This window comes from Prionailurus viverrinus, chromosome X, assembly GCF_022837055.1.
Source record: "Prionailurus viverrinus isolate Anna chromosome X, UM_Priviv_1.0, whole genome shotgun sequence".
Taxonomy (NCBI): domain Eukaryota; kingdom Metazoa; phylum Chordata; class Mammalia; order Carnivora; family Felidae; genus Prionailurus; species Prionailurus viverrinus.
The window spans coordinates 30,205,542-30,226,776 of NC_062579.1; the positions used below are offsets into that span (position 1 = coordinate 30,205,542).

The 21,235-nt window shown below is 39.3% G+C and overlaps 1 protein-coding gene across 9 annotated transcripts in view; it reads left to right on the plus strand.

The window, feature by feature from the left end:
- Positions 1-21,235, plus strand: part of SYTL5 (synaptotagmin like 5) — a 139,357-nt gene that overhangs the window by 40,978 nt on the left and 77,144 nt on the right. For all 9 annotated transcript variants that reach the window (XR_007148996.1, XM_047844306.1, XM_047844313.1 and 6 more), the window contains one exon: positions 4,102-4,311. Coding sequence is in view for 8 of the 9 variants with exons in the window: in XM_047844306.1 (XP_047700262.1) it covers positions 4,102-4,311 (210 nt within the window). In the remaining variant the exon portion in view is untranslated. The remainder of the gene's footprint in view (positions 1-4,101; positions 4,312-21,235) is intronic.

The window sequence follows — 21,235 nt, forward strand, 5'->3', positions numbered from 1 at the left end:
GATTTCTGCTCAGGTCATTATCCCAGGGTCATGGGATCAAGCCCCACATTGGGCTCCATGCTGAGCATGGAAACTGTTTGGGATTCCCTCTCTCTCTCTCTCTCTCCCCCCCTCTCCCCCCCCCCTCTCTCCCCCTCTCCTCTGCTCACATGCTTGCTCGCTCTCTCTAAAATAAAAATTACAGGGAGTGAGAATGAGATGGGTATCTGCTGTAGATTTTGTCGTCAGAGATAGCCTCTCTGGGGAAGCAGAAATAAAGCTCAAGTAAAAAGGATATAGGGAAGTCAGGTGAAGAACCAGTCAGATGAAGAATTAGGCTGGACTTAGCAGTGAGGATTGGCTAAGTGATGCTGCAGTAACAGCCTCAAACTTTCAGTGGCTTAAAGCAATGAAGGTTTATTTCTCATTTGTGCTACGTATCCGGAAGAGGATGGCTGAGGACTCTACTTCATAGCATCCTCAGACCAGGATTTAGACTTACAGAGTGGAAACTATCTGGGACATTACCATTCTCCATGCAAAGAAGAGGGTATGTGGTAAACCACACATTCACTCTAAAGCTCTTACCTGGAATCACACACCACATTTTGTGGACCGGTGCACAGGACGACGTTTAATGTCAGGAGGGCAGGGATGTGCCATCTGACTTGTTATACTTTCCCAGCCTCCCTTGTAGCAAGTGGTGGTGATATGACAGTGCATGATCAAGGAACCCAAGGAGAAGTCTGAGGTGAGGAGCTCTAAGTCAAGTTTTGTTTTCCTTTTAAGAGACAGGTACAGCTGACACAGCTTGCCCCTTCCTCCTGTCTTTTTACAAAAAAATTTTTTTTAATGTTTTTATTTTAGAGAGAGAGAGTGTGTGGGGGAGGAGGGGGGGTACACAGAATCTGAAGCAGGCTCCAGGCTCTCAGCTGTCAGCACAGAGCCCCACAAAGGGCTTGAGCTCACACAGGGCTTGAACCCACACACTGTGAGATCATGTCCTGAGTCGAAGTAGAATTAAGCTCACTGAGCCACAACGCACCCCACCCCTTCCTCCAGTCTCAAACAAGGATGGGGTTCTCCAGCTGGCTGTCCATTTTGCATAATAAGTCACACCTTGAACATAGGGGACCATTAGGATGAAAGGATCCTGAGTCTTTAATGACCTGATTTGCAGCTGAACTAATGCAAGAACTGCCTAATTCTGGATTTCTTGTTATGTAGGGAAAAAACGAAAACCTATTTTTAAGCCTGTTACTTGGAACCAGAAGCATTTCTAGCTTACGTGGTTGGGGCGGGGGGGGGGGGGGGGGCGCGGTGATGAATAGATACTGTGCTCGAAACCCAGAAAGTCAGCTTCCTCAGATACCTTTCTGAGACTGGGTCAGCAAGGCAGGAACAAAAGGAAACCCGCCTTGCTTTTTGTAAATGCTGGCTAGTAAGGCAGAGGGAAGAGCCCTCTCTCATCCTGTTCCTCTCTTCTAGCTGCCTATACTCCCTTTCTCCTTGGTGTTAATTCTCCACTTGCATACTTTCTTTTCCCAGTTGCAATTACCTTCCCTCGAACCTTCCTCCTCTTCTTGAGTGTCTGAAAATGGTTATGTCCATTTAATGTAAATTATCCTAGGCATGATTAAATTAGGACAATTGCTACGAGAGATCTGAAAAGTCAGCAGGCTGTTTAGTATTTTGTGCCAGTCTATGGAAGTCTTCCCATCTTTTCCCACAATCTCAGAGATCGCTCCTAGAGTATGTGGGACACTTAGCAACAATTGCCTTAGAAATTCCATTACTATGTTGGGACCTTTACATTCTTGTTTCCTTGTGGCATGATTTACATGGGGCCCCGAGTCTTTTCAGCCTTTAGAAATGCCGTAAGTCAAACCTGATTGCTAAATAGAGTCTTACCAGTAGAGCACAAAGAAAGATGCGATGAAAATGTTTCACTCTATGGCCATAATTTCTCCAAGTGGTCTCACCCATTCTGTGGAACTAAGTGATTAAGGAACTGGTAAGTGATTCACGCAAGTGGTCATGGAATTTTTTTTTCCAGAAGAGGATCTGCCCACCAGCCTATTCAGCTAGGACTGCTATCCATGATTGCTGTCTTTGCTCTACCCATTTTAATTTGTTTATCATTGTTGCATGAATTGTTGTAGATTTCAAATAAGCAATGTTTTATTTCTCCTGTGCCCTGAGGTGTTCAGACATCTGTTGTGATTCTCCGGACAATATAATCGTGGTCTTCGAATGAGAACTCATTTTGTTATCTTAAAGCTTGTAGCTTCTGCAAGTTTTCAAAAGCAAATTATGTGGAGCTTTTCTTACATTCAATTTCTTAAGCCAGTTGTTCATGGAGAAAAAAAAGGGCATAAGGGTACTTTGTAAGCTCTAAATCAGGGATTAGGAAAATTTGCTGTGGGTTCTTGTCATCTGAGTTTTGGTGGACAAGAAAGAGGACTTGAGAGCATTCTGTATGGCTGCCTGTTGTAATGAATGAATCATCTTGCATCATTTGTCCTCTTCTTTTTTTTTTTGTTTATTTTTGGGACAGAGAGAGACAGAGCATGAACGGGGGAGGGGCAGAGAGAGAGGGAGACACAGAAACAGGCTCCAGGCTCTGAGCCATCAGCCCAGAGCCCGACGCGGGGCTCGAACCCACGGACCGCGAGATCGTGACCTGGCTGAAGTCGGACGCCCAACCAACTGCGCCACCCAGGCGCCCCTCATTTGTCCTCTTCTTAACTAACATTGAGGATACTGGGAATCCTTAGCAGATCATCCTGTTTTTACTCATTTTTTGTCTTTGAATGCCAGAGTGCCCAGCATACACTAGGCAGTCAAGAAATGTTCGTTGGATGAATGAATGAGACAGTTAATCAAAGGTTTTGGAAACCTTATTCCTTTTTTAAACTCCCCGTTAGGAATCTCTCATCAGACTAGCAATTAAAAAACCTAGTTTCTGGTTTTGTATAACAGAGCTCAGTACCACAAATGTAAAAGGAAATGTTATGAGATGTATGAAGTGATCCCGGGATGTTTGTTTCTTCTGGAACATAGAAATGTTGTGTTCAAGAAGGGTCTGGAGATGAGCCTATCTTTTAGAGTATTGTTTCTCCAAATTTGGCAGTATATTAGAATAAATAGTCACACGTTGAAAAAATATCAGAGTCGGGGGGAGGGGAGACTAGAGAATCAGTACTTTTAAAATCCTCCCAGGTGATTCCAGCATATAGCCAAATTTGAGCACAGATTGTCCAAAGCTGTGCGTCTGAAACTCGGATCACCTGGAGATTTTGTGACTATGCAGACTGATCCACTAGGTCTAAGGTGGGGACTGAAATTATGCATTCCCAGTAAGTTCCCTGTTGCATCACTTTGAATAGCTCATTTCTAATGTGTATATTTAAAAAATTACGTGTCAGGCATTAAACAAAGGGACGTAGAACTAGCATTTATTTAGTATATGCCAGGCACCATGCCGGTAACTTTACGTATATTATCTTGCTCAAAGTTAAAAACAATCACGTAAGAACATTATTACCCCTATTTTAGAAACGAAGAAATTAGGGTTTAGCTGACAAATCATTGCCTCAGTTTGGACAGCTGATTCCTGATAGAACATACAGGTTGGCGGTAGTTGTCGGAAACCATCCAATGCTGAGAAGTGTTGGGACATGTCTTTGTAGAAAACTGTTTATTGGATCGCTTGGGGAAAGTGTCAGTGATTTCACACTCTTGCTTCATGTAGTGTATCCAGGCAGGTAAGGAACGTGGTACTGGGCGAGCTGCCAGATGGGTTGTACTCCCGCCTTAAGATATCGGAGACGTACTGGTGAAGTTAGAGTAGCATGTGAATCAGTACTAATAGCAAAATAGTAGTGGCGGTGGAGGACATCCGAATTCAAACGTAAAACATAAGCGCTGTGGTTTTCCACTACTGATACCGAAAGATTACCGATGTTAGAGAAAGAAATTGTGTTTCCTCAAAGCATTTGGCTCTGACTCCTTGATTCTCTCAAGTGTTCTTCCAAGTGAAAATACCCCTTAAGTGAAGAGAGCTCTGTACCTCTGTTTTCTTTTTGTGTTCAGCGATGTTTTTTCTCCCTCTCCTTCCAGGAAGCTGAAAAATGAACTCTTAGAAGCAAAACGTAGAAGTGGGAAGACTCAACAAGAAACCAGCAGAGTCTGTGTCTACTGTCAGAGAAACCTGGGCTTAATATTCGACCGAGGAGACCCGTGCCGGGCCTGCTCACTGAGAGTGTGCAGCGAATGTCGGGTCTCGGGCCTTGACGGCAGCTGGCAATGCACCATCTGTGCCAAAGTCGCGTGAGTTTCTTGTCTTTGTGCGGAATGCCGGATTTGATGACTGAAAGGATTGGAATGGGGAAAGAAAAACAGAAAAAAGTATTTAAAATTTAGGGATAGAGAGTAGAATACAAATATAGCCCAACACAGGCTCAGCAATGCCTTTGTAGAATTCTGGAGAGGGGGGTGTGTGTGTGTGCGCGCGCGCGCATGAGTAAGCATACACTAGCAAAATAGAGAACAGTATTTTTAGTTTTAAAGACTGTAAAACAGTCAAATTTGAAGCCTGGCAGAATGAGGTCTCTTTCTACATTTGAAAACCACGCACAAGCTTTCTTCACTTATAGCCCCACTTGGCTCACATGTCTTCTCAGAAGGCACAGGCAATTCCCCGAAGCCATCCTTAGATGTGTGCGGTGACTGGCAGGAAGAGTATGAAATATCCATCCAGCCTGCTTTCCACGTCACATGCGGGGCAAAGCTTTTTCTGCGTCTATTGAAATGAGCGTATGGTTTTTATCCTTTCTCTTATTGCTGTGACGTATCACATTGGTTGATTGATTTGTGAATATTGACCCCCTGCCTTGCATCCTAGGAATAAATCCAGGTTGATCATGGTGAATGATCTCTCTGATGTGTTGTTAGATTCAGTTTGCTAGTATTTGTTGAGGATATTTGCATCTATGGTCATCAAAGATATTGGCCTGTAGTTCTCTTTCTTTTTTATTTGTAGTATCTTTATCCTGTTTTGGTATCAGGGTCATGCTGACCTCACAGACTGAATTTGGAACGTTCTTCCCTCTACTATTTTTTTTAGTACTTTGAGAAGAATAGGTATTAGCACTCCTTAAATGTTTGGAAGATTTCAACTCTGAAGCCACCTGGTTTCTTGGGAATTTTTTGAGAACTGATTCAATTACAATTGCTGATAACCTGTTCACATTTTTTTTTAATTTTTTTTTCAATGTTTATTTATTTTTGGGACAGGGAGAGACAGAGCATGAACGGGGGAGGGGCAGAGAGAGAGGGAGACACAGAATCGGAAACAGGCTCCAGACTCTGAGCCATCAGCCCAGAGCCCAACGCGGGGCTCGAACTCCCAGACTGCGAGATCGTGACCTGGCTGAAGTCGGACGCTTAACCGACTGCGCCACCCAGGAGCCCCCACATTTTTTTATTTCTTCCTGATTTAGTTTTGGGAAGTTACATGTTTCTGTGAATTTATCCATTTTTCTAAGTTGTCCAGTTGTCCATATAATTTTTTATAATATTCTCTTATAATTCTTGTGTATTTCTGCAGTATTGGTTGTTATTTCTCTTCTTTCATTTCTGTTTGAGTCCTCTCTCTTTTGCCCCCACCCCCACGTTTTAGGCATATATTCATACTTGACATTGTATTATTTCATGATTACCTTGATTGAATTTTATAGATATGCTTAATTTTACTGGTTTTCTGCTTCCTACTTTTCTTACTCCTGCCTATGGTCTTTCTTTTCCACTCATTGAATCTCCTTTAACATTTCTTGCAGGATTGGTTTAGTGGTCATGAATTCCTTTAATTTTTGTTTGGAAAACACTTCTGTTTTGAATGATAGCCCTGCTGGATAGAGTATTCTTTGCTGCAGGTTTTTCTTTCAGTACTTAGGCTATATCATGCCACTCCCTTCTGGCCTGCCAAGTATCTGCTAAAAAAAAAAAAAATCAGCTCAGGAAGCCTGGGTGGCTCAGTCGGTTAAGCGTCTGACTTCAGCTCAGGTCATGATCTCACAGTCCGTGAGTTTGAGCCCCATGTCGGGCTCTGTGCTGATAGTTTAGAGCCTGGAGCCTGCTTCGGATTCTATGTCTCCCTCTCTCTCTGCTTCCCCCCCACACACTTGTGCTCTGTCTTTCTCTCAAAAATAAATAAACATTAAAAAAAGAATTTACAAATTTCTTGGAAATTACTTAGAAAGTCCACAGTTTATATGTTTTCTATTCATTTCTTAAGGGTCTCACTGAGATCCTCCACTCTTCTCAAATCCAGTGAGTATCTCTATGATGATTGCTTTAAATTCTCTATCAGGCATATTATTAATTTCCATTTTGTTAAGCTCTCTTTCTGTGATTTTGCCCTGTTCTTTAATTTAGGGCACATCCCTCTGTCTCTTCATTTTGTCTGTCTGTGTCTGTTTCTATGTGTTAGAAAAGTCAGCCATGTCTCCTGCTCTTAAAAGTAGTAGCCTTATGAAGAAGAAGTCCTAGAGTGCCCTGCGATGTAGTGTCCCCTTTTCACCAGAACCTGGTGCTTCAGGGGTGTCTCCTATGTGTTATGTGCACTCTACTGTTGTGGCTGAGCCAATTTGCCTTCAGTACACTTGTCTGCAATGGCTCTCTTTGCCTGTTGTGGGCAGGGTTTGGTCTCTCTGGGGTTAGTGGGCCACTCTGAGGCTGTCTTATGCTTCATTTAAGTCAGACCTGGCATTTGCCAGGTATCCAATGGCACCGAACTGCAGGGCACTCTCCCTGAGTTGTCCCCTGGGAATCTTTTGTTGGTGAGTGGTCCCTGCAGTCAGACCAGATGTCTTCCCCCCAGCCCACTGTTGGGTCTGTAGTGGTGTGTGTGGTTATCTTCCCCTCTTCCTGGGGCAGGGGTCACTTTGGAGTTTCACCGGCCTCTGTCAGGGCTGCTTTCATACTGCTAGGCTTGTGGCAACACTTTGGATGAGCTCTGGTCAAAGCGTATTGGAGGCGGCAGGTCCACAGAAGAATGCTAGGGCATGGCACACTGTTAGCAAGGTGATTCCCATAGGTGACTGTGTGTCTAGATTGGGGGTGGGGCAAGAGAGGGAAATGGTGCCTGCCAGCAATGTTGTTCTAGGAGAAGTCTCCCAATGATCCCTGCCCCTCCGGCACATGCTCTGAGATTAAGAAACAAGTCTCCGTCCCATATACCTCAGGTGTTTTTCAAACTGCTTCTCTGCTTTATCTCAGTGGAGCTGTTTGTTTGCTCCTTAAGGATGGGGACTCAGTTTCCTTTCCCCCTCCTGGCTGTCCCAGAGCCACGCCCCCTGATTTTTAAGGTTCCGGGTGTTAAGCCCCGCTGATTGTAAGAACTCAGAAAATAAGGTCCCTCTGGTTTTCAAAGCCAAATGTTACGGGTTTTGTCTTCGCCATGCAGGTGCCTGGTGTGGCGATCTCCTCCTCCATGCCTGCAGTGTCCCTTTCTCCCAGGGACAGTCCTGTGAGTCTGTTTAGCTCTGAACTACATCTGTGCTCTTCCTACCCTCTTCAATGTGTCCTCTTGTCCACATTTAGGTGTGGAAAGTCAGCTCCGCCAGTCGTTGGGTCATTCTCTGGTTAAGTACACTGGTGTGGGTGTTACCTAGTTGTATCCATGGGATGAGGTGAGCTTAGGAATCCATCTTCCTCAGAATTCCCAAATCTGTATTCATTTTCTAAATGAAGTTTAGTCATCTGCAAATCAGGATGCAAAAATAATGTTAGACATCTTAATTTCACATGAAATCAAATTGTTTCCTTTGGCTATTTCTCCTTATGCCTGTTGAGAAAAACTATCAAAAGTTGATCACTTTGCTTTCTCGTCGAAAATAACACGATACATCTGTGAGTCAAGTAAGTAATGCAGCAGTTGCTGTTTTCAACTCTGGACATTTTTTAGAAAGTTTGTCTGAGTGTGTTGTAATAGCTTTCTCCAATTCTGCTCCCCTTAATTTGGCATTTCAGAGTTGGCTATAAAGGCTCTTCCAGGATAGTCAGATACTAAGTCACCAAGGAAATAATAAATTAATGGACAGAATTTTCTCAATTTTAGTTTTGCGTCTACACAACTTTGAGGGACATTTCTCCCTCCCCATTCTTAGTGACCACTAGCAGGCAACAAATGGAATTGAAAAATTAACAAGAAGCAAAGAAAGAGAAATAGGAAAACTTGGATGGAGACTAATGTCCTTGTTTTTTATTGACCCTTATACAAATGGCCTTCTGGGTTTCTTTTATCAGAGTTAACTTACACAAAAGAACACAAGTAACAAGTATACAGCGGAGTTTCTCAATTTCAGCATTACTGATATCCTGGCTGATATAATTTGGAGAGTGACAGTGTCTAACGCACTGCAGGATGTTTAGCAACATCCCTGGCCTCCACCCGCTAGATGCCTGTAGCACCCCTCTTCCACCCTCCAGTGTGACAATGAAAAATTCCTGCAGAAGGTGCTGAATGTCCCCTGAGGAGGAAAATTTGCCCCTGCTTGAGAAGCACTGGTGAACGGCTTAGGGAATTGTAACAATTTCTGTGCCGTTATCTCTAAGGTAAAGAAGTAGAACATTATTAATACTCCAGAAGCCTTTCCCATTCCTCCTCCCAGTCACTGCTCCCTTTTTTATCTCCCAAAAAGAAACACTATCCTGCTAACGTCATAGATGAGCTTTGACTCCTTTATACTTTATGTAAACTTAATGACGTGGTGTGTATTTGTTTGTTGATAACTTTGTTAACATTATACTTGTGAGACTAGTGTATTTTGTCACCTCTATTAGTCATCTATTCATTTTTACTGTTTGGTAATATTACAGGTTAGAAGTATACATGAATTAGGGGCGCCTGGGCGGCTCGGTGGGTTAAGCGTCCGACTTTGGTTCAGGTCATGATCTCACGGTTCGTGGATTTGAGCCCCACATTGGGCTCTGTGCTGTCAACACAGAGCCTGCTTGGGATCCTCTGTCCCCCTCTGTCTCTGCCCCTCCCCTGATTGCTTGCATGCTCTCTCTCTCTCTCTAAGGTAAACAAACATTAAAAAGAGAAATATACATAAATTGATAAACTATTCTATCATTAATGAATATTTGGGATGTTTTCAGTTTTCACCTCTTACAAATAATGTTACTATAAATATCCTTGTACATGTCTCTTAGCGCACATGTGTATGCATTTCTGTTGGATATATACATAGGACTAAAATGGCTGTGTCACAGAATATGCATGTGTTCCATTTCAGTAGATGATGCCAGATCAAATTTTAAATTTTCCGGAGTGGTTGTGCCACATTACCTTTTCATTAGCAGTGCACGGACATTGTAATTGTTTACATTTTTACTTTTATAATTTTGTTGACTGTATAGTGGAGTAATTTACATTTTCTTTATTACTAACGAGAATGAGAATATTTTCGTATATTTATTGACCATTTGAACATCCTTTTTGGTGAAGTGCTAGTTCAAGTCTCTTGCCTATTTTTCTGTTGTCTTTTACTGACTAATTTGAAGAACCTCTTTATATATCCTGCATACAAACCACGTTGGTTATTTCTGTTATAGATACTTTTCTGACTTGCCTTTTTACTCTTTTTTTTTTTTAATTTTTTTTTCAACGTTTTTTATTTATTTTTGGGACAGAGAGAGACAGAGCATGAACGGGGGAGGGGCAGGCTCCAGGCTCTGAGCCATCAGCCCAGAGCCCGACGCGGGGCTCGAACCCACAGACCGCGAGATCGTGACCTGGCTGAAGTCAGACGCTTAACCGACTGCGCCACCCAGGCGCCCCGCCTTTTTACTCTTAATGCTGCCATTTAATGAACAGAAATCTCTAATTTTTAGTGGCTCAATTCGTTTATCTCTTCCTGTTTGATTAGTGGAATTTTTTTTCTATATCCTGTTAAAGAAAACTTTCCCTAACTTTCAAATCATAAAAACATTCTCCTATGTGATCTTCTGTATCGTTATAGGTTTAACTTTTACCTTTAGACCTACAATCTGCCTGGAACTGATTTTTGCGTATGCTTATGATTTAGGGATTTATTTTTATATTTGAATATGTATATGCACATGACCCAGGAACATTCATTAAAATGACCATCATTTTTTCACTGTTCTACAGTGTTCCTTTCACAAACCAAGTATTATTTATGACTAATCTATCATTCTGCCAGTGCCGCAGGTTTAGACTTGCAACCCTGTTCTTTTTGTTCAGAATTCCCTGGTTATTATTGACCCCTGGCATTTTCATATAAATTTTAGAATCAGCTTAACAGTTCCCACAAAATAAACCCTATTGGCATTTTTATAGGAATTGTATTATATCCACAGATGCTTTTGGGGGAGTATTGACATCTTTCAGAATTTAGTCTCTCTATACACAAACACTATGTGCCTATTTATTTGCTTTTAATTTCTCTCAATAAAATGTTATAGTCTCTGGGTACAACTTTTACACATTATTAGATTTATTCCAAGTACTTGATTTTTATGTTATTCCAGACAGTATCTTTTTAAAATGTTTATTTTTAAGAGAGAGAGAGAGCAAGCGAGCAAGTGCATGAGCAGGGGAGGAGCAGAGAGAGAGGGGCACAGAGGATCTGAAGTGGGCCCTTAGGCTAACAGCAGTATGCCAAATGTGGGGCTCGAACTCACAAACTGTGAGATCATGATCTCAGCCGAAGTCTGACGCTTGACTGACTGAGCCACCCAAGTACCCCGAATAGTATCTTTTTTAAATTTTATTTTCTAATTGTTGCAATGTGGAAATACAGTTGATTTGAATAGTCTGACCTTGTATTTAGCAATCTTTTTAAATTTACTTGTTGTTTATAACAGTTTCTGCGGAGCCTTTCAGATTTTATTTATATACAATCATGTCATCTGTGAAGAATGACTTTTATTTCTTCCTTTCTAATACTTGTATCTTTTTTGCCATATTGCATATTTGTTTTGAATTTTATTGCTTTCTGCCTTCTTTATTTGTTTCCTTCTTTTTGCTTTCTTTAGATTTAATGTATCTTTCACTAGTGACTTTTTTGCATCATGGATATTTAATTTAGAAATTGTGAATATAATTAATATGTTTAATAAAAGTCACTTTAAAGCATGGCCAGTCTATAAAAGAAGGTTATTTCAGAATAATATCATTCCATTTCCCTACGTGTATTGGATGACTTTTAGGTGAATAAATGTTATAGCCTTGCGTCCCCCGATGGAATCCTCTCTATGACATTTACTCTGGACTGAGATTTGGATCCCAACTCCTTCTCAAGTGACTTTAAAACTGTGATGACTCAAACTTTTCAAGTTTCTATATTCCCTGATATTTGAATGGATATATTCTCATCCTTTAGTACATCTAGGTTCTATATTTTATATCTCGTTCTCCTTTTTTTCCATTTTTTTCAGTAATGATTTTTTTGATTCAGGTGTTTAGATACTTGCTTTCCTAGCCTTTGTTTTTTCTAACATATGCATTTCAGAATATAAATTTTCCTGTTTTCACTGCTTCAGCTGCATCCCACACATTTTTATGTCATTCATTTTAGTACCTTTACTGCATTCTGTTTAATAATTTCCATCATCTTTTTCGATATGAGATCTTTATAATTGTCTTTTTTCTAATTTTATAAAACTTTATCTCTTTTTGATATTGATTTCTAGCTTAATTCAATGCGGTCAGAGGAAATTCTCTGATTTCAGTCTTTGAAATTTGGCTCAGCAAATGGTCAGTGTTGTTAAATATTTCCTATGCCATTGAAAGAAAAAATTCTGCAGTGTTTATTTGAATATCCTAGATATATCTAATGATGTTTGTTAATTGTGTTGTCCAAATCTCCCATATCCTTACTGATTTTTTCAATCTGTGTATTCTATCCAATATTGAGAGAGGTATATACTTACCTCTCTCAATTAATGATTATGGATTTTCTATCTATCCTTTTAGTTCTTTTTTTTAAGATTTTATTTTTAAGTAATCTCTATACCCACTATGGGGCTCAAACTCACAACCCCAAGATCAAGAGTCACATGTTCTACCAACTGAGCCAGCCAGGTGCCTCTCTATCCTTTTAGTTCTGATAATATTTTATTTATATATGTTAAAGTGATCGTCTTGAGTGCTTAAATATTTTGGATTTTGATATTTTATAGGTGTACATTATGAAAACTTGATCCTGTTGGCAAGTTATGATTTTTTTTCCTTAACGTTTATTTGTTGTTATGGCTGCAGCAGCATTGTGTGTGTGTGTGTGCGTGTGTGTGTCTTTTAGTGTTTGATTGGTAAATCCTCTTTTATCCTTTTACTTTCAACCCTTCTGTTTCCTTATATTTAAGGTGTCTCTTCTGTAAGTAGCATATAATTGTGCACGTGTGTGTTAAATCCTACCCAACAGTTGTCATTCATTAAGATATTTATTCCATTTGTACTAAAAAAGTTACTCATACATTTTACTTAAAATCTACCACCTATTTACTTGCTCTTTGTCCCATGTATTCCTTTCTTTATTTCAAATTATTGGCCTTCATTTAGGTTGTCTAAGTATTTTTTCTATTTCTCTTCTTTATTATTTATAGATTTTTTTATCACTCATCTAGTGATCACTTGAGAGATTACGACATACATTCTTGACTTACTAAAATCTAATATAAATGAGTCCTTTTGGCAGTTCCAAGAAATATCAGAATGTTAAAATCCTTTAACTCCCTGTACTCCCCTTCTAGTGCTATCGTACATGTAGAATATCTGCATATCTATCTATATCTATACATAGACATACACATGTATTTGTACTTACAGAGATACACATATACACTTTGTCTTAGCCCATTCAGACAGCCGTAACAGAATAACACTGACTGGGCGGCTTATAAACAACACAAATTGATTTCTCACACTTTTGGAGACTGAGAAGTCCAAGATCAAGGTTCTGGCAGATATGTTGTCTGCTGAAGGCCTGCTTCTTGGTTCATAGACAGCTGTCTTCTCATTGTGTCCTCACATTGTGAAAGGGGCAAAGAAAGTCTCTGGGCTCTCTTGATAAGGGCCACAGTCACCTGCCAAGGGCTTTACCCCCAAATACCAGGACATTGGAATTGTGTTTCAACATGAATTACAAGGGGGACACAGACATTCAGACTAACATACTTAATCACATAAGACAGTACTGTTATTTTATAGTTAATATTTACTTAGATTTATTGCACTGTTACCCTTTCCATTGCTCTGTATTTTTATTACTACATTTTGTGCTTCCTTCTGGGATAGTTTTCCTCTTGCCTAAGGGTTACCCTTCAGTGTTTCCTTTAGTGTAGTTCTCCTGGTGATAAATACTCAGTTTTTGTTTTTGTTTTTGTTTTTGTTTTTAGTAATGCTTTACTTTATCCTTAATTTTCAAGCATGTTTTTGCCAGTTACTGAACTCTAGGTTAGAAGTTACTAACTTTCACTTATTTGAAGACCTTATTCCATTGACTTCTGGCTTCCAATGCTTCTGTCAGGAAGTAAGATACCACTATATTGTTGCTTTTTTGAAGGTACTGTTGACCCTTGAACAACGTGGGGTTAGGGGCACTGACGCCCCACATAGTTAAAAATCTATGTATAACTTTTGACTCCCTGAAAACTTAATAGCCTCTCTTGACCAGAAGCCTTACCAGTAACATAAACCATTTATTACCACATATTTCGTATGTTACATGTGTTATATACTATATTTTGACAATAAAGTGAGCTAGAAAATCTTAGGGAAGAGAAAATACATTTACATTACTGTACTGTATCAATACTGTAAGCTAAGTTTACATCATCTGTTTACAAGATGAATCATCTGTCAGTACCTACACCAGTATTGTCTTCTTTGATATAAAATACTGTAGATATTATATATATTACATATATATATTAAAGATATATATGATATCTTTGAAAGCAACGTTAGAAGATGGTAAGGAAACTAGTACATTGTTCATTGTATGTTAAATATCACTCACCTTATGCCTAGGTGAGCATAGGCTGACCACTTCCATACATGTCTTGCACAAAATGTTCCACGCAGTGAATACTTAGGCCATGATGATGATGACACAAAATGTCTCATACGTTTCTTAACAGCACAGTTAATTAGATTTTCACACAGAGACACACACACACATAACAGATAAGTTGATTATTAACTCTATGAACATAGAAGTTTATTAACTGTACAGCATGATGATTATTTACTATTCATTAAGTGGAAGTAGATCATCACAGAGGTCTTTGTCCTTGTCGTCTTCACATTAAGTAGGCTAAGGAGGAAGAGGAAGGGTTGGTCTTGCTGTCTCAGGGGTGGCAGAGGCAGAAGAGGTCGAGGAGGTACAAGAGAAGGCGGGAAAGACAGGCACCCTCAGTGTAACTTTACAGAAATCCATTGTAATTTCTGACTTTTTTGCTTTTTCATTTCTCTAAAAATATTTCTCTATGGTACCAACCCTTCTTTCATGGCTTGCTTTAGTTTGAGTGCCCCTATCATAGAAGGGTCCGTGTTGTGAAAGAAACCAAAGCCATGTTGAGTAACTGAGACTCCTCTGCTCAATTAGCTAATTTCAATTTGTTTTCTGGCACCACTTCTTCTATGTCTTACTCTTCATCATCTGTTCTTGTTCAGAATTGCTTATCTCCATCAAGTCGTCTTCTGCTAATTCCTCTGATGTGATGTCTGTTAGCTCTTGAACTTCTCTAAGATTCGTACCTTGAAACCCTTTACTCCTCACCTTTTTTGCCATAACCAGAATCTCTTTCATGATTTCCTTGGCTGGCTCTGTATAAACCCCGTGAAGTCACGTACAACATCTGTGCACAGTTTTCGCCAGCAGAAATTTTTTATTTTGGGCTGATGGCTTTTGTGGATTTTCCTATAACAACAGTGGCGTCTCCAGTGGTGTAATCTTCCCATGCTTTCATGTTTTCTCTATTAGGGTTCTCTTCCATAATGTTGACAATCCATTCCATAGAGTACCACGTATAATGAGCCTTAAAGATCCTTATGACCCCCTGCTTTAGAGGCTGAATTAGAGATACTGTGTTTGGGCACAAGTAGACTACTTCATTGGTGTTGAACTCATGGTCTTCTGGGTGGTCAGGGGCATTGTCCAAATCAAAAGAACTTTAGAAGGTAGTACTTTACTGTCAAGGTGTTTCCTGACTTTAGGGACGGAATCTTTGAAACCAATTTAAAAGCAGGGTTCTCATTGTTAACACCTTCTTGTTGTACAACCAAAACACTAGCAGCTGATGTTTATCTTTTTTCTTCAAGGTTAAGAGTTTAGCGGCTTTATAGATAAGGGCAGTGCTGATGATAAACCCAACTGCATTTGCACATAAAAGTACAGTTAGCCTATCCCTTCCTGTCTTGGATCCTAGTGTTCGCTTCTCTTCATTACTAACAAATGTCCTTTGTGGTATTTTTCCCCCAGAATAGGTTACTTTCATCTGCATTAAAAACCTATTTGAGCAAATATCCTTTCTCCTCAGTGAGTTTGTAAGTGCTGTCTGGAAACTCATCTGCTGCCTCTAAGTTGGCTAAAGATGCTTCTCCTCTTATCTTGACATTTTTTTTAAGGCAAACCTCTTTCTAAAATTACCAAACCATCCTTGGCTGGCATGAAATTCTCCAGCTTTAGAGTCTACACCTTTCTTTTGCTTTAAGTTGTCATATCAGGATTTCATTTTTTTCCCCCAAATCATGTTAGAGTCTATAGGTTACGCCTTTCTTGTGACAGTCCTGCACCTACATAAAAGCTGCATTTTTTTATACAAGATAGAGAGGTATTTTGCAAAAAGTGCAAGGTTTTCCCGCTTGCTGGTGTAACTGCAGCAATGGCTTCATGAGTTTCTTTTTCTCTTTTTTACAATGGTCCTCACAGTGGATTCATATATCTTGAATGGGCGGGCAACCACAGCCGCAGGCCTCAATCTGTGGTACATATCAAGCAATTCATCTTTTTCTTATAATATCATGACTTTTCTCTACTTCTTGGGAGCACTTCCAGCATCACTAGTGGCACTCTGTATGGGTCCAGTGGTGTCATTTGAGGTTTGAGGTATTGCACTAAATGCGAAAACTATGAGAACCATGAGGGATCACTTTTTACTGTGATACGTGGTTTACTGTAGAGATGAACTATTCATGCAGAGATGATTAATGTCACTTGGCACCTTAAGTAGATACTTGCAACACTTGAGCTCACCGCAAGAGCAACAGGAGGGGGCTACAAAATTACTACAGTACTGGAGCTTATACTACAGGTAATTTTATGCAATCATGATTTAATACTGTATCTTTACTTTTGTATACATTTTTCTCAACTGCAAATAGCGCCATATATAGTCTCTAAGTCTTTGTGTACATAAATGTTGATAAGGTTTAACTTTTTATGATATATTTGTACATATTTTATGGTAGTAAATGGTAACAGACTAGTGTCCACATATATTTTATGCAATTCATGACATAGATTTTCCTTAATTCTTTAATATTTCTAGGCAGTGCATTTCCTCTGAGTTTTTCAAATTGTCACAAATCTCCAAAAATTTTAACAATATATTGAAAAAACTCCACATATAAGTGAAGCCACACCATTCAAACTTGTATTGTCCATCAAGACAGATGAACAGGGGCACCTGGGTGGCTCAGTCGGTTAAGTGTCCAACTTCGGCCCAGGTCACGATCTTGCAGTTCAAGAGTTCGAGCCCCACCTGCGTCACGCTCTGTGCTGACAGCTCAGAGCCCGGAGCCTGCTTTGGATTCTGTGTCTCCCTCTCTGCCCCTGCCCTGCTTGTGCTCCTTCTCTCTCTCTCGAAAATAAAAATAAACATTAAAAAATATTTTTTTAAAAAAAACCAAATGAACATATGGGAGGGGGGAAAAGAGTGAAACAAATGATGAGAGACTCTTTTTTTTTAAGTGTTTTATTTATTTTAAGAGAGAGCACAGGAGGATAGGGGCAGAGAGAGAGGGAGAGAGAGAATCCCAAACAAGATCCAAGCTGTAGGCACAGAGCCCAACGTGGGGCTTGATCTCAGGAAATGTGAGATCACGTCCTGAGCCGAAATCAAGAGTTGGACACTTAACCGACTGAGCCACCCAGCTGCCCCAACCATGGGAGACTCTTAAAGATAGAGAACAAACTGAGGGTTGATGGAGGGAAGTGGGTAGGGCATGGGCTAGTTGGGTGATGGGTATTAAGGAGGGGCGCCTTGTGATGGGGCGCCTGGGTGGCTCAGTTGGTTAAGCGTCCGACTTCGGCTCAGGTCATGATCTCACAGTCTGTGAGTTCGAGCCCTGCGTCAGGCTCTGTGCTGACAGCTCGGAGCCTGGAGCCTGTTTCAGATTCTGTGTCTCCCTCTCTCTCTGACCCTCCCTCGTTCATGCTCTCTCTCTGTCTCAAAAATAAAATAAAAACATTAAAAAAAAAGGAGGGCACTTGTTATCATGAGCACTGAGTGTTGTATTTAAATGATGAATCACTGAATACTATGCCTGAAACCAATATTGCACTATAATTTAAATGTTAACTATAATTTACATAAAAACTTGAAAAAAAACCCACCAAGTTGTGTTGTCCAGGAATCAACTGTAATAATATTTTTCATTGTCTACTTTTACTATTTTCCCCTTTTCTGTTGTATATACAGAGTTTCTATAACGCATCTAGCCTATGTCTGATTTTATTACATTTGTCCATGTTGGGGAATCTAGAGTGTCTTAAATTTGCATCTATTAATATCTTTTGTCATGTTCTTTTTTTTTTAATTTTTTTTTTCAACGTTTATTTATTTTTGGGACAGAGAGAGACAGAGCATGAATGGGAGAGGGGCAGAGAGAGAGGGAGACACAGAATCGGAAACAGGCTCCAGGCTCTGAGCCATCAGCCCAGAGCCTGACGCGGGGCTCGAACTCACGGACCGCGAGATCATGACCTGGCTGAAGTCGGCCGCTCAACTGACTGCGCCACCCAGGCGCCCCTCTTTTGTCATGTTCAAATATTTCTCAGATAATATCTCTTCCCATATTGCTTTTTCCCCCTTCTCTCTCCTCTACTCCAAATACTCCAAATATATAGCTTATATATTCTTATATATTCAACAGTTTTCATATATCTCTTCTATTCCTTTCCATATTTTTTATCCTTTTGTGTCTCTGAATTCATTTTGTATATTTTTTCTGATCTTTCACTTCACTAATCTTATCTTTGTGTCTAATTTGCTGTTAAGCACACTTATTCATCCTTTAGTTGTGTTTTTCAATTTTAGATTTTTCATTTTGCTTTTGTTACAATTCTAACTCTCTGTTGACCTTCACCTTTTTCTTGTAGTTTCTTGGAAAAATTATTTATAATTATTTAAAAGTCTACAAATGACAGTTATATTATCTGAGTCCCTGATGGGACTGATATTTTGTTTCTTTGTTTCTCTTGATTTGGGTCATATACTGTCTTCCTATAAACCTGATAACTTTTGGTTGATGAAAAAGTATTTTAAAAATTGTAAGTTAGTGAGACTCTGTGTAATATGTATCTAGTGAAAATGCATATTTTCCATGTAGAGTATCATGTCATCTGCAAAAAGTGAAATCTCAGCTTCATCTTTGCCAATTTTGATGCCTTTGATTTCCTTTTGTCGTCTGATTGCTGGTTCTTCCAACACTGTGTTAAACAACAGCGGTGAGAGTGGACATCCTTGTCGTGTTCCTGATCTCAGGGGGAAAGCTCTCAGTTTTTCGCCATTGAGGATGATATTGGCTGTGGGCTTTTCATAAATGGCTTTTATGATGCTTAAGTATGTTCCTTCTATGCTGACTTTCTCGAGGGCTTTTATTAAGAAAGGATGCTATATTTTGTCAAATGCTTTTTCTGCATCTATTGACAGGATCGTATGGTTTTTATCTTTTCTTTTATTCATGTGATGTATCATATTGATGGATTTGTGAATATTGAGCCAGCCCTGCAGCCCAGGAATGAATCTCACTTGATCATGGTGAATAAGTCTTTTTATATGCTGTTGAATTCGATTTGCTAGTATCTGGTTGAGAATTTTTGCATCCATATTCATCAGGGATATTGGCCTGTAGTTCTCTTTTTTTGCTGGGTCTCTGTCTGGTTTGGGAATCAAAGTAATGCTGGCTTCATAGAATGAGTCTGGAAGTTTTCCTTCCCTTTCTATTTTTTCAGAACAGCTTAAGAAGGATAGGTATTATCTCTGCTTTAAATGTCTGGTAGAATTCCCCAGGGAAGCCATCTGGTCCAGGACTCTTATTTGTTGGGAGATTTTGATAACTGATCCCATTTTTTTTTGCTGGTTATGCGTCTGTTCAAGTTTTCTATTTCTTCCTGCTTCAGTTTTGGAAGTGTGTGGGTGCTTAGGAATTTGTCCATTTCTTCCAGGTTGTCCAGTTTGTTGGCATATAGTTTTTCATAGTATTCCCTGATAATTGCTTGTATTTCTGAGGGATTGGCTGTAATAATTCCATTCTCATTTCTAATTTTATGTATTTGGGTCCTCTCTCTTTTCTTTTTGAGAAGCCTGGCTAGAGGTTTATCAGTTTTGTTTATTTTTCAAAAAACCAACCCTTGGTTTCATTGATCTGCTTTACTGTTTTTTTTTTAGATTCTATGTTGTTTATTTATGCTCTGATTTATTATTTCTCTTCTTCTGCTGGGTTTGGGGTGTCTTTGCTGTTCTGCTTCTAGTTCCTTTAGGTGTGCTGTTAGATATTGTATTGGGGATTTTTCTTGTTTCTTGAGATAGGCCTGGATTGCAATGTATTTTCCTCCCAGGACTGCCTTCACTGCATCCCAAAGCATTTGGATTGTATTTTCATTTTCATTTGTTTCCATATAATTTTTAATTTCTTCTCTAATTGCCCATTCATTCTTTAGTAGGATGACCCATTCATTCTTGGTTGACCCATTCATTCTTTAGTAGGATGCTCTTTAATCTCCATGGTTTTGGAGGTTTTCCAGTCTTTTTCCTGTGGTTGATTTCAAGTTTCATAGCATTGTGATCTGAAAGTGTGAATGGTATGATCTCAATTCTTTTATACTTATTAAGGGCTGTTTTGTGACCCAGTATGTGATCTATCTTGGAGAATGTTCCATGCACACTTGAGAAGAAAGTATATTCCGTTGCTTTGGGATGTGGAATTCTAAATATATCTGTCAAGTTCATCTGATCCAATGTATCATTCAGGGCCCTTGTTTCTTTATTGATTCTCTGTCTAGATGATATATCCATTGCTGTAAGTGGAGTATTAAAATCCCCTGCAATTACGACATTCTTATCAATAAGGTTGCTGATGTTTGTGATTGTTTTATATGTTTCAGTGCTCCCCAATTCTACTAGAACTGATACATAAATTCAGCAAAGTCACAGGATACAAAATTAATGTACATAAATCAGTTGCATTTTTATACACCAATAATGAAGCAACAGAAAGAGAAATAAAGAAACTGATCCCATTCACAATTGCACCAAGAATCATAAAAGACCTAGGAAGAAACCTAACTAAAGATGTAAAAGATGTGTATGCTGAAAACTATAGAAAGCTTATGAAGGAAATTGAAGAAGATACCAAGAAATGGAAAAACATTCCATGCTCATGGATTAGAAGAATAAGAGAGTGAGTGAATGAGTAGAGGGTAGTTTTCCAGTTAAAGCATTTCAGGCTTAAGCAAGTTATGAAACATAGGTAGTTTTCTTCTGTCAGAAGCGTAAGTTTAAAAAAATACATTAAAAAATATGAGCCATGTCAGATACATTTGACCTTTGAACAGAGTAAATTTTCAGCTGTCGAAGATGTAATACAAGCTGTTATCAGAAGGATGTAAGAATAAATAATAACAAATGGAAAGTTCTTTGTCTTCCTTTGTAGATGTTAATGCATCAATACAGAACTTCTGAATCATTTGTACTTCTTTTATTGATGAAGCAATAACTTAATAAACCCAACCATCCACCTAGCTGATTGATCCCATCAGTGTATTCATCCATCCCTTCTACAATATTTATTGATAACCTGTTGGTACACTAGGAGATAAGAATACAAAGGTGAATAAAACATGGGTTACCCTCAGTGGTTTAACCCTCTAAGGAGGAAGATGAGTTTATTACAGTATTGTCTCCTCAGTAGTATAAATTCTGTTTTTATGCATTC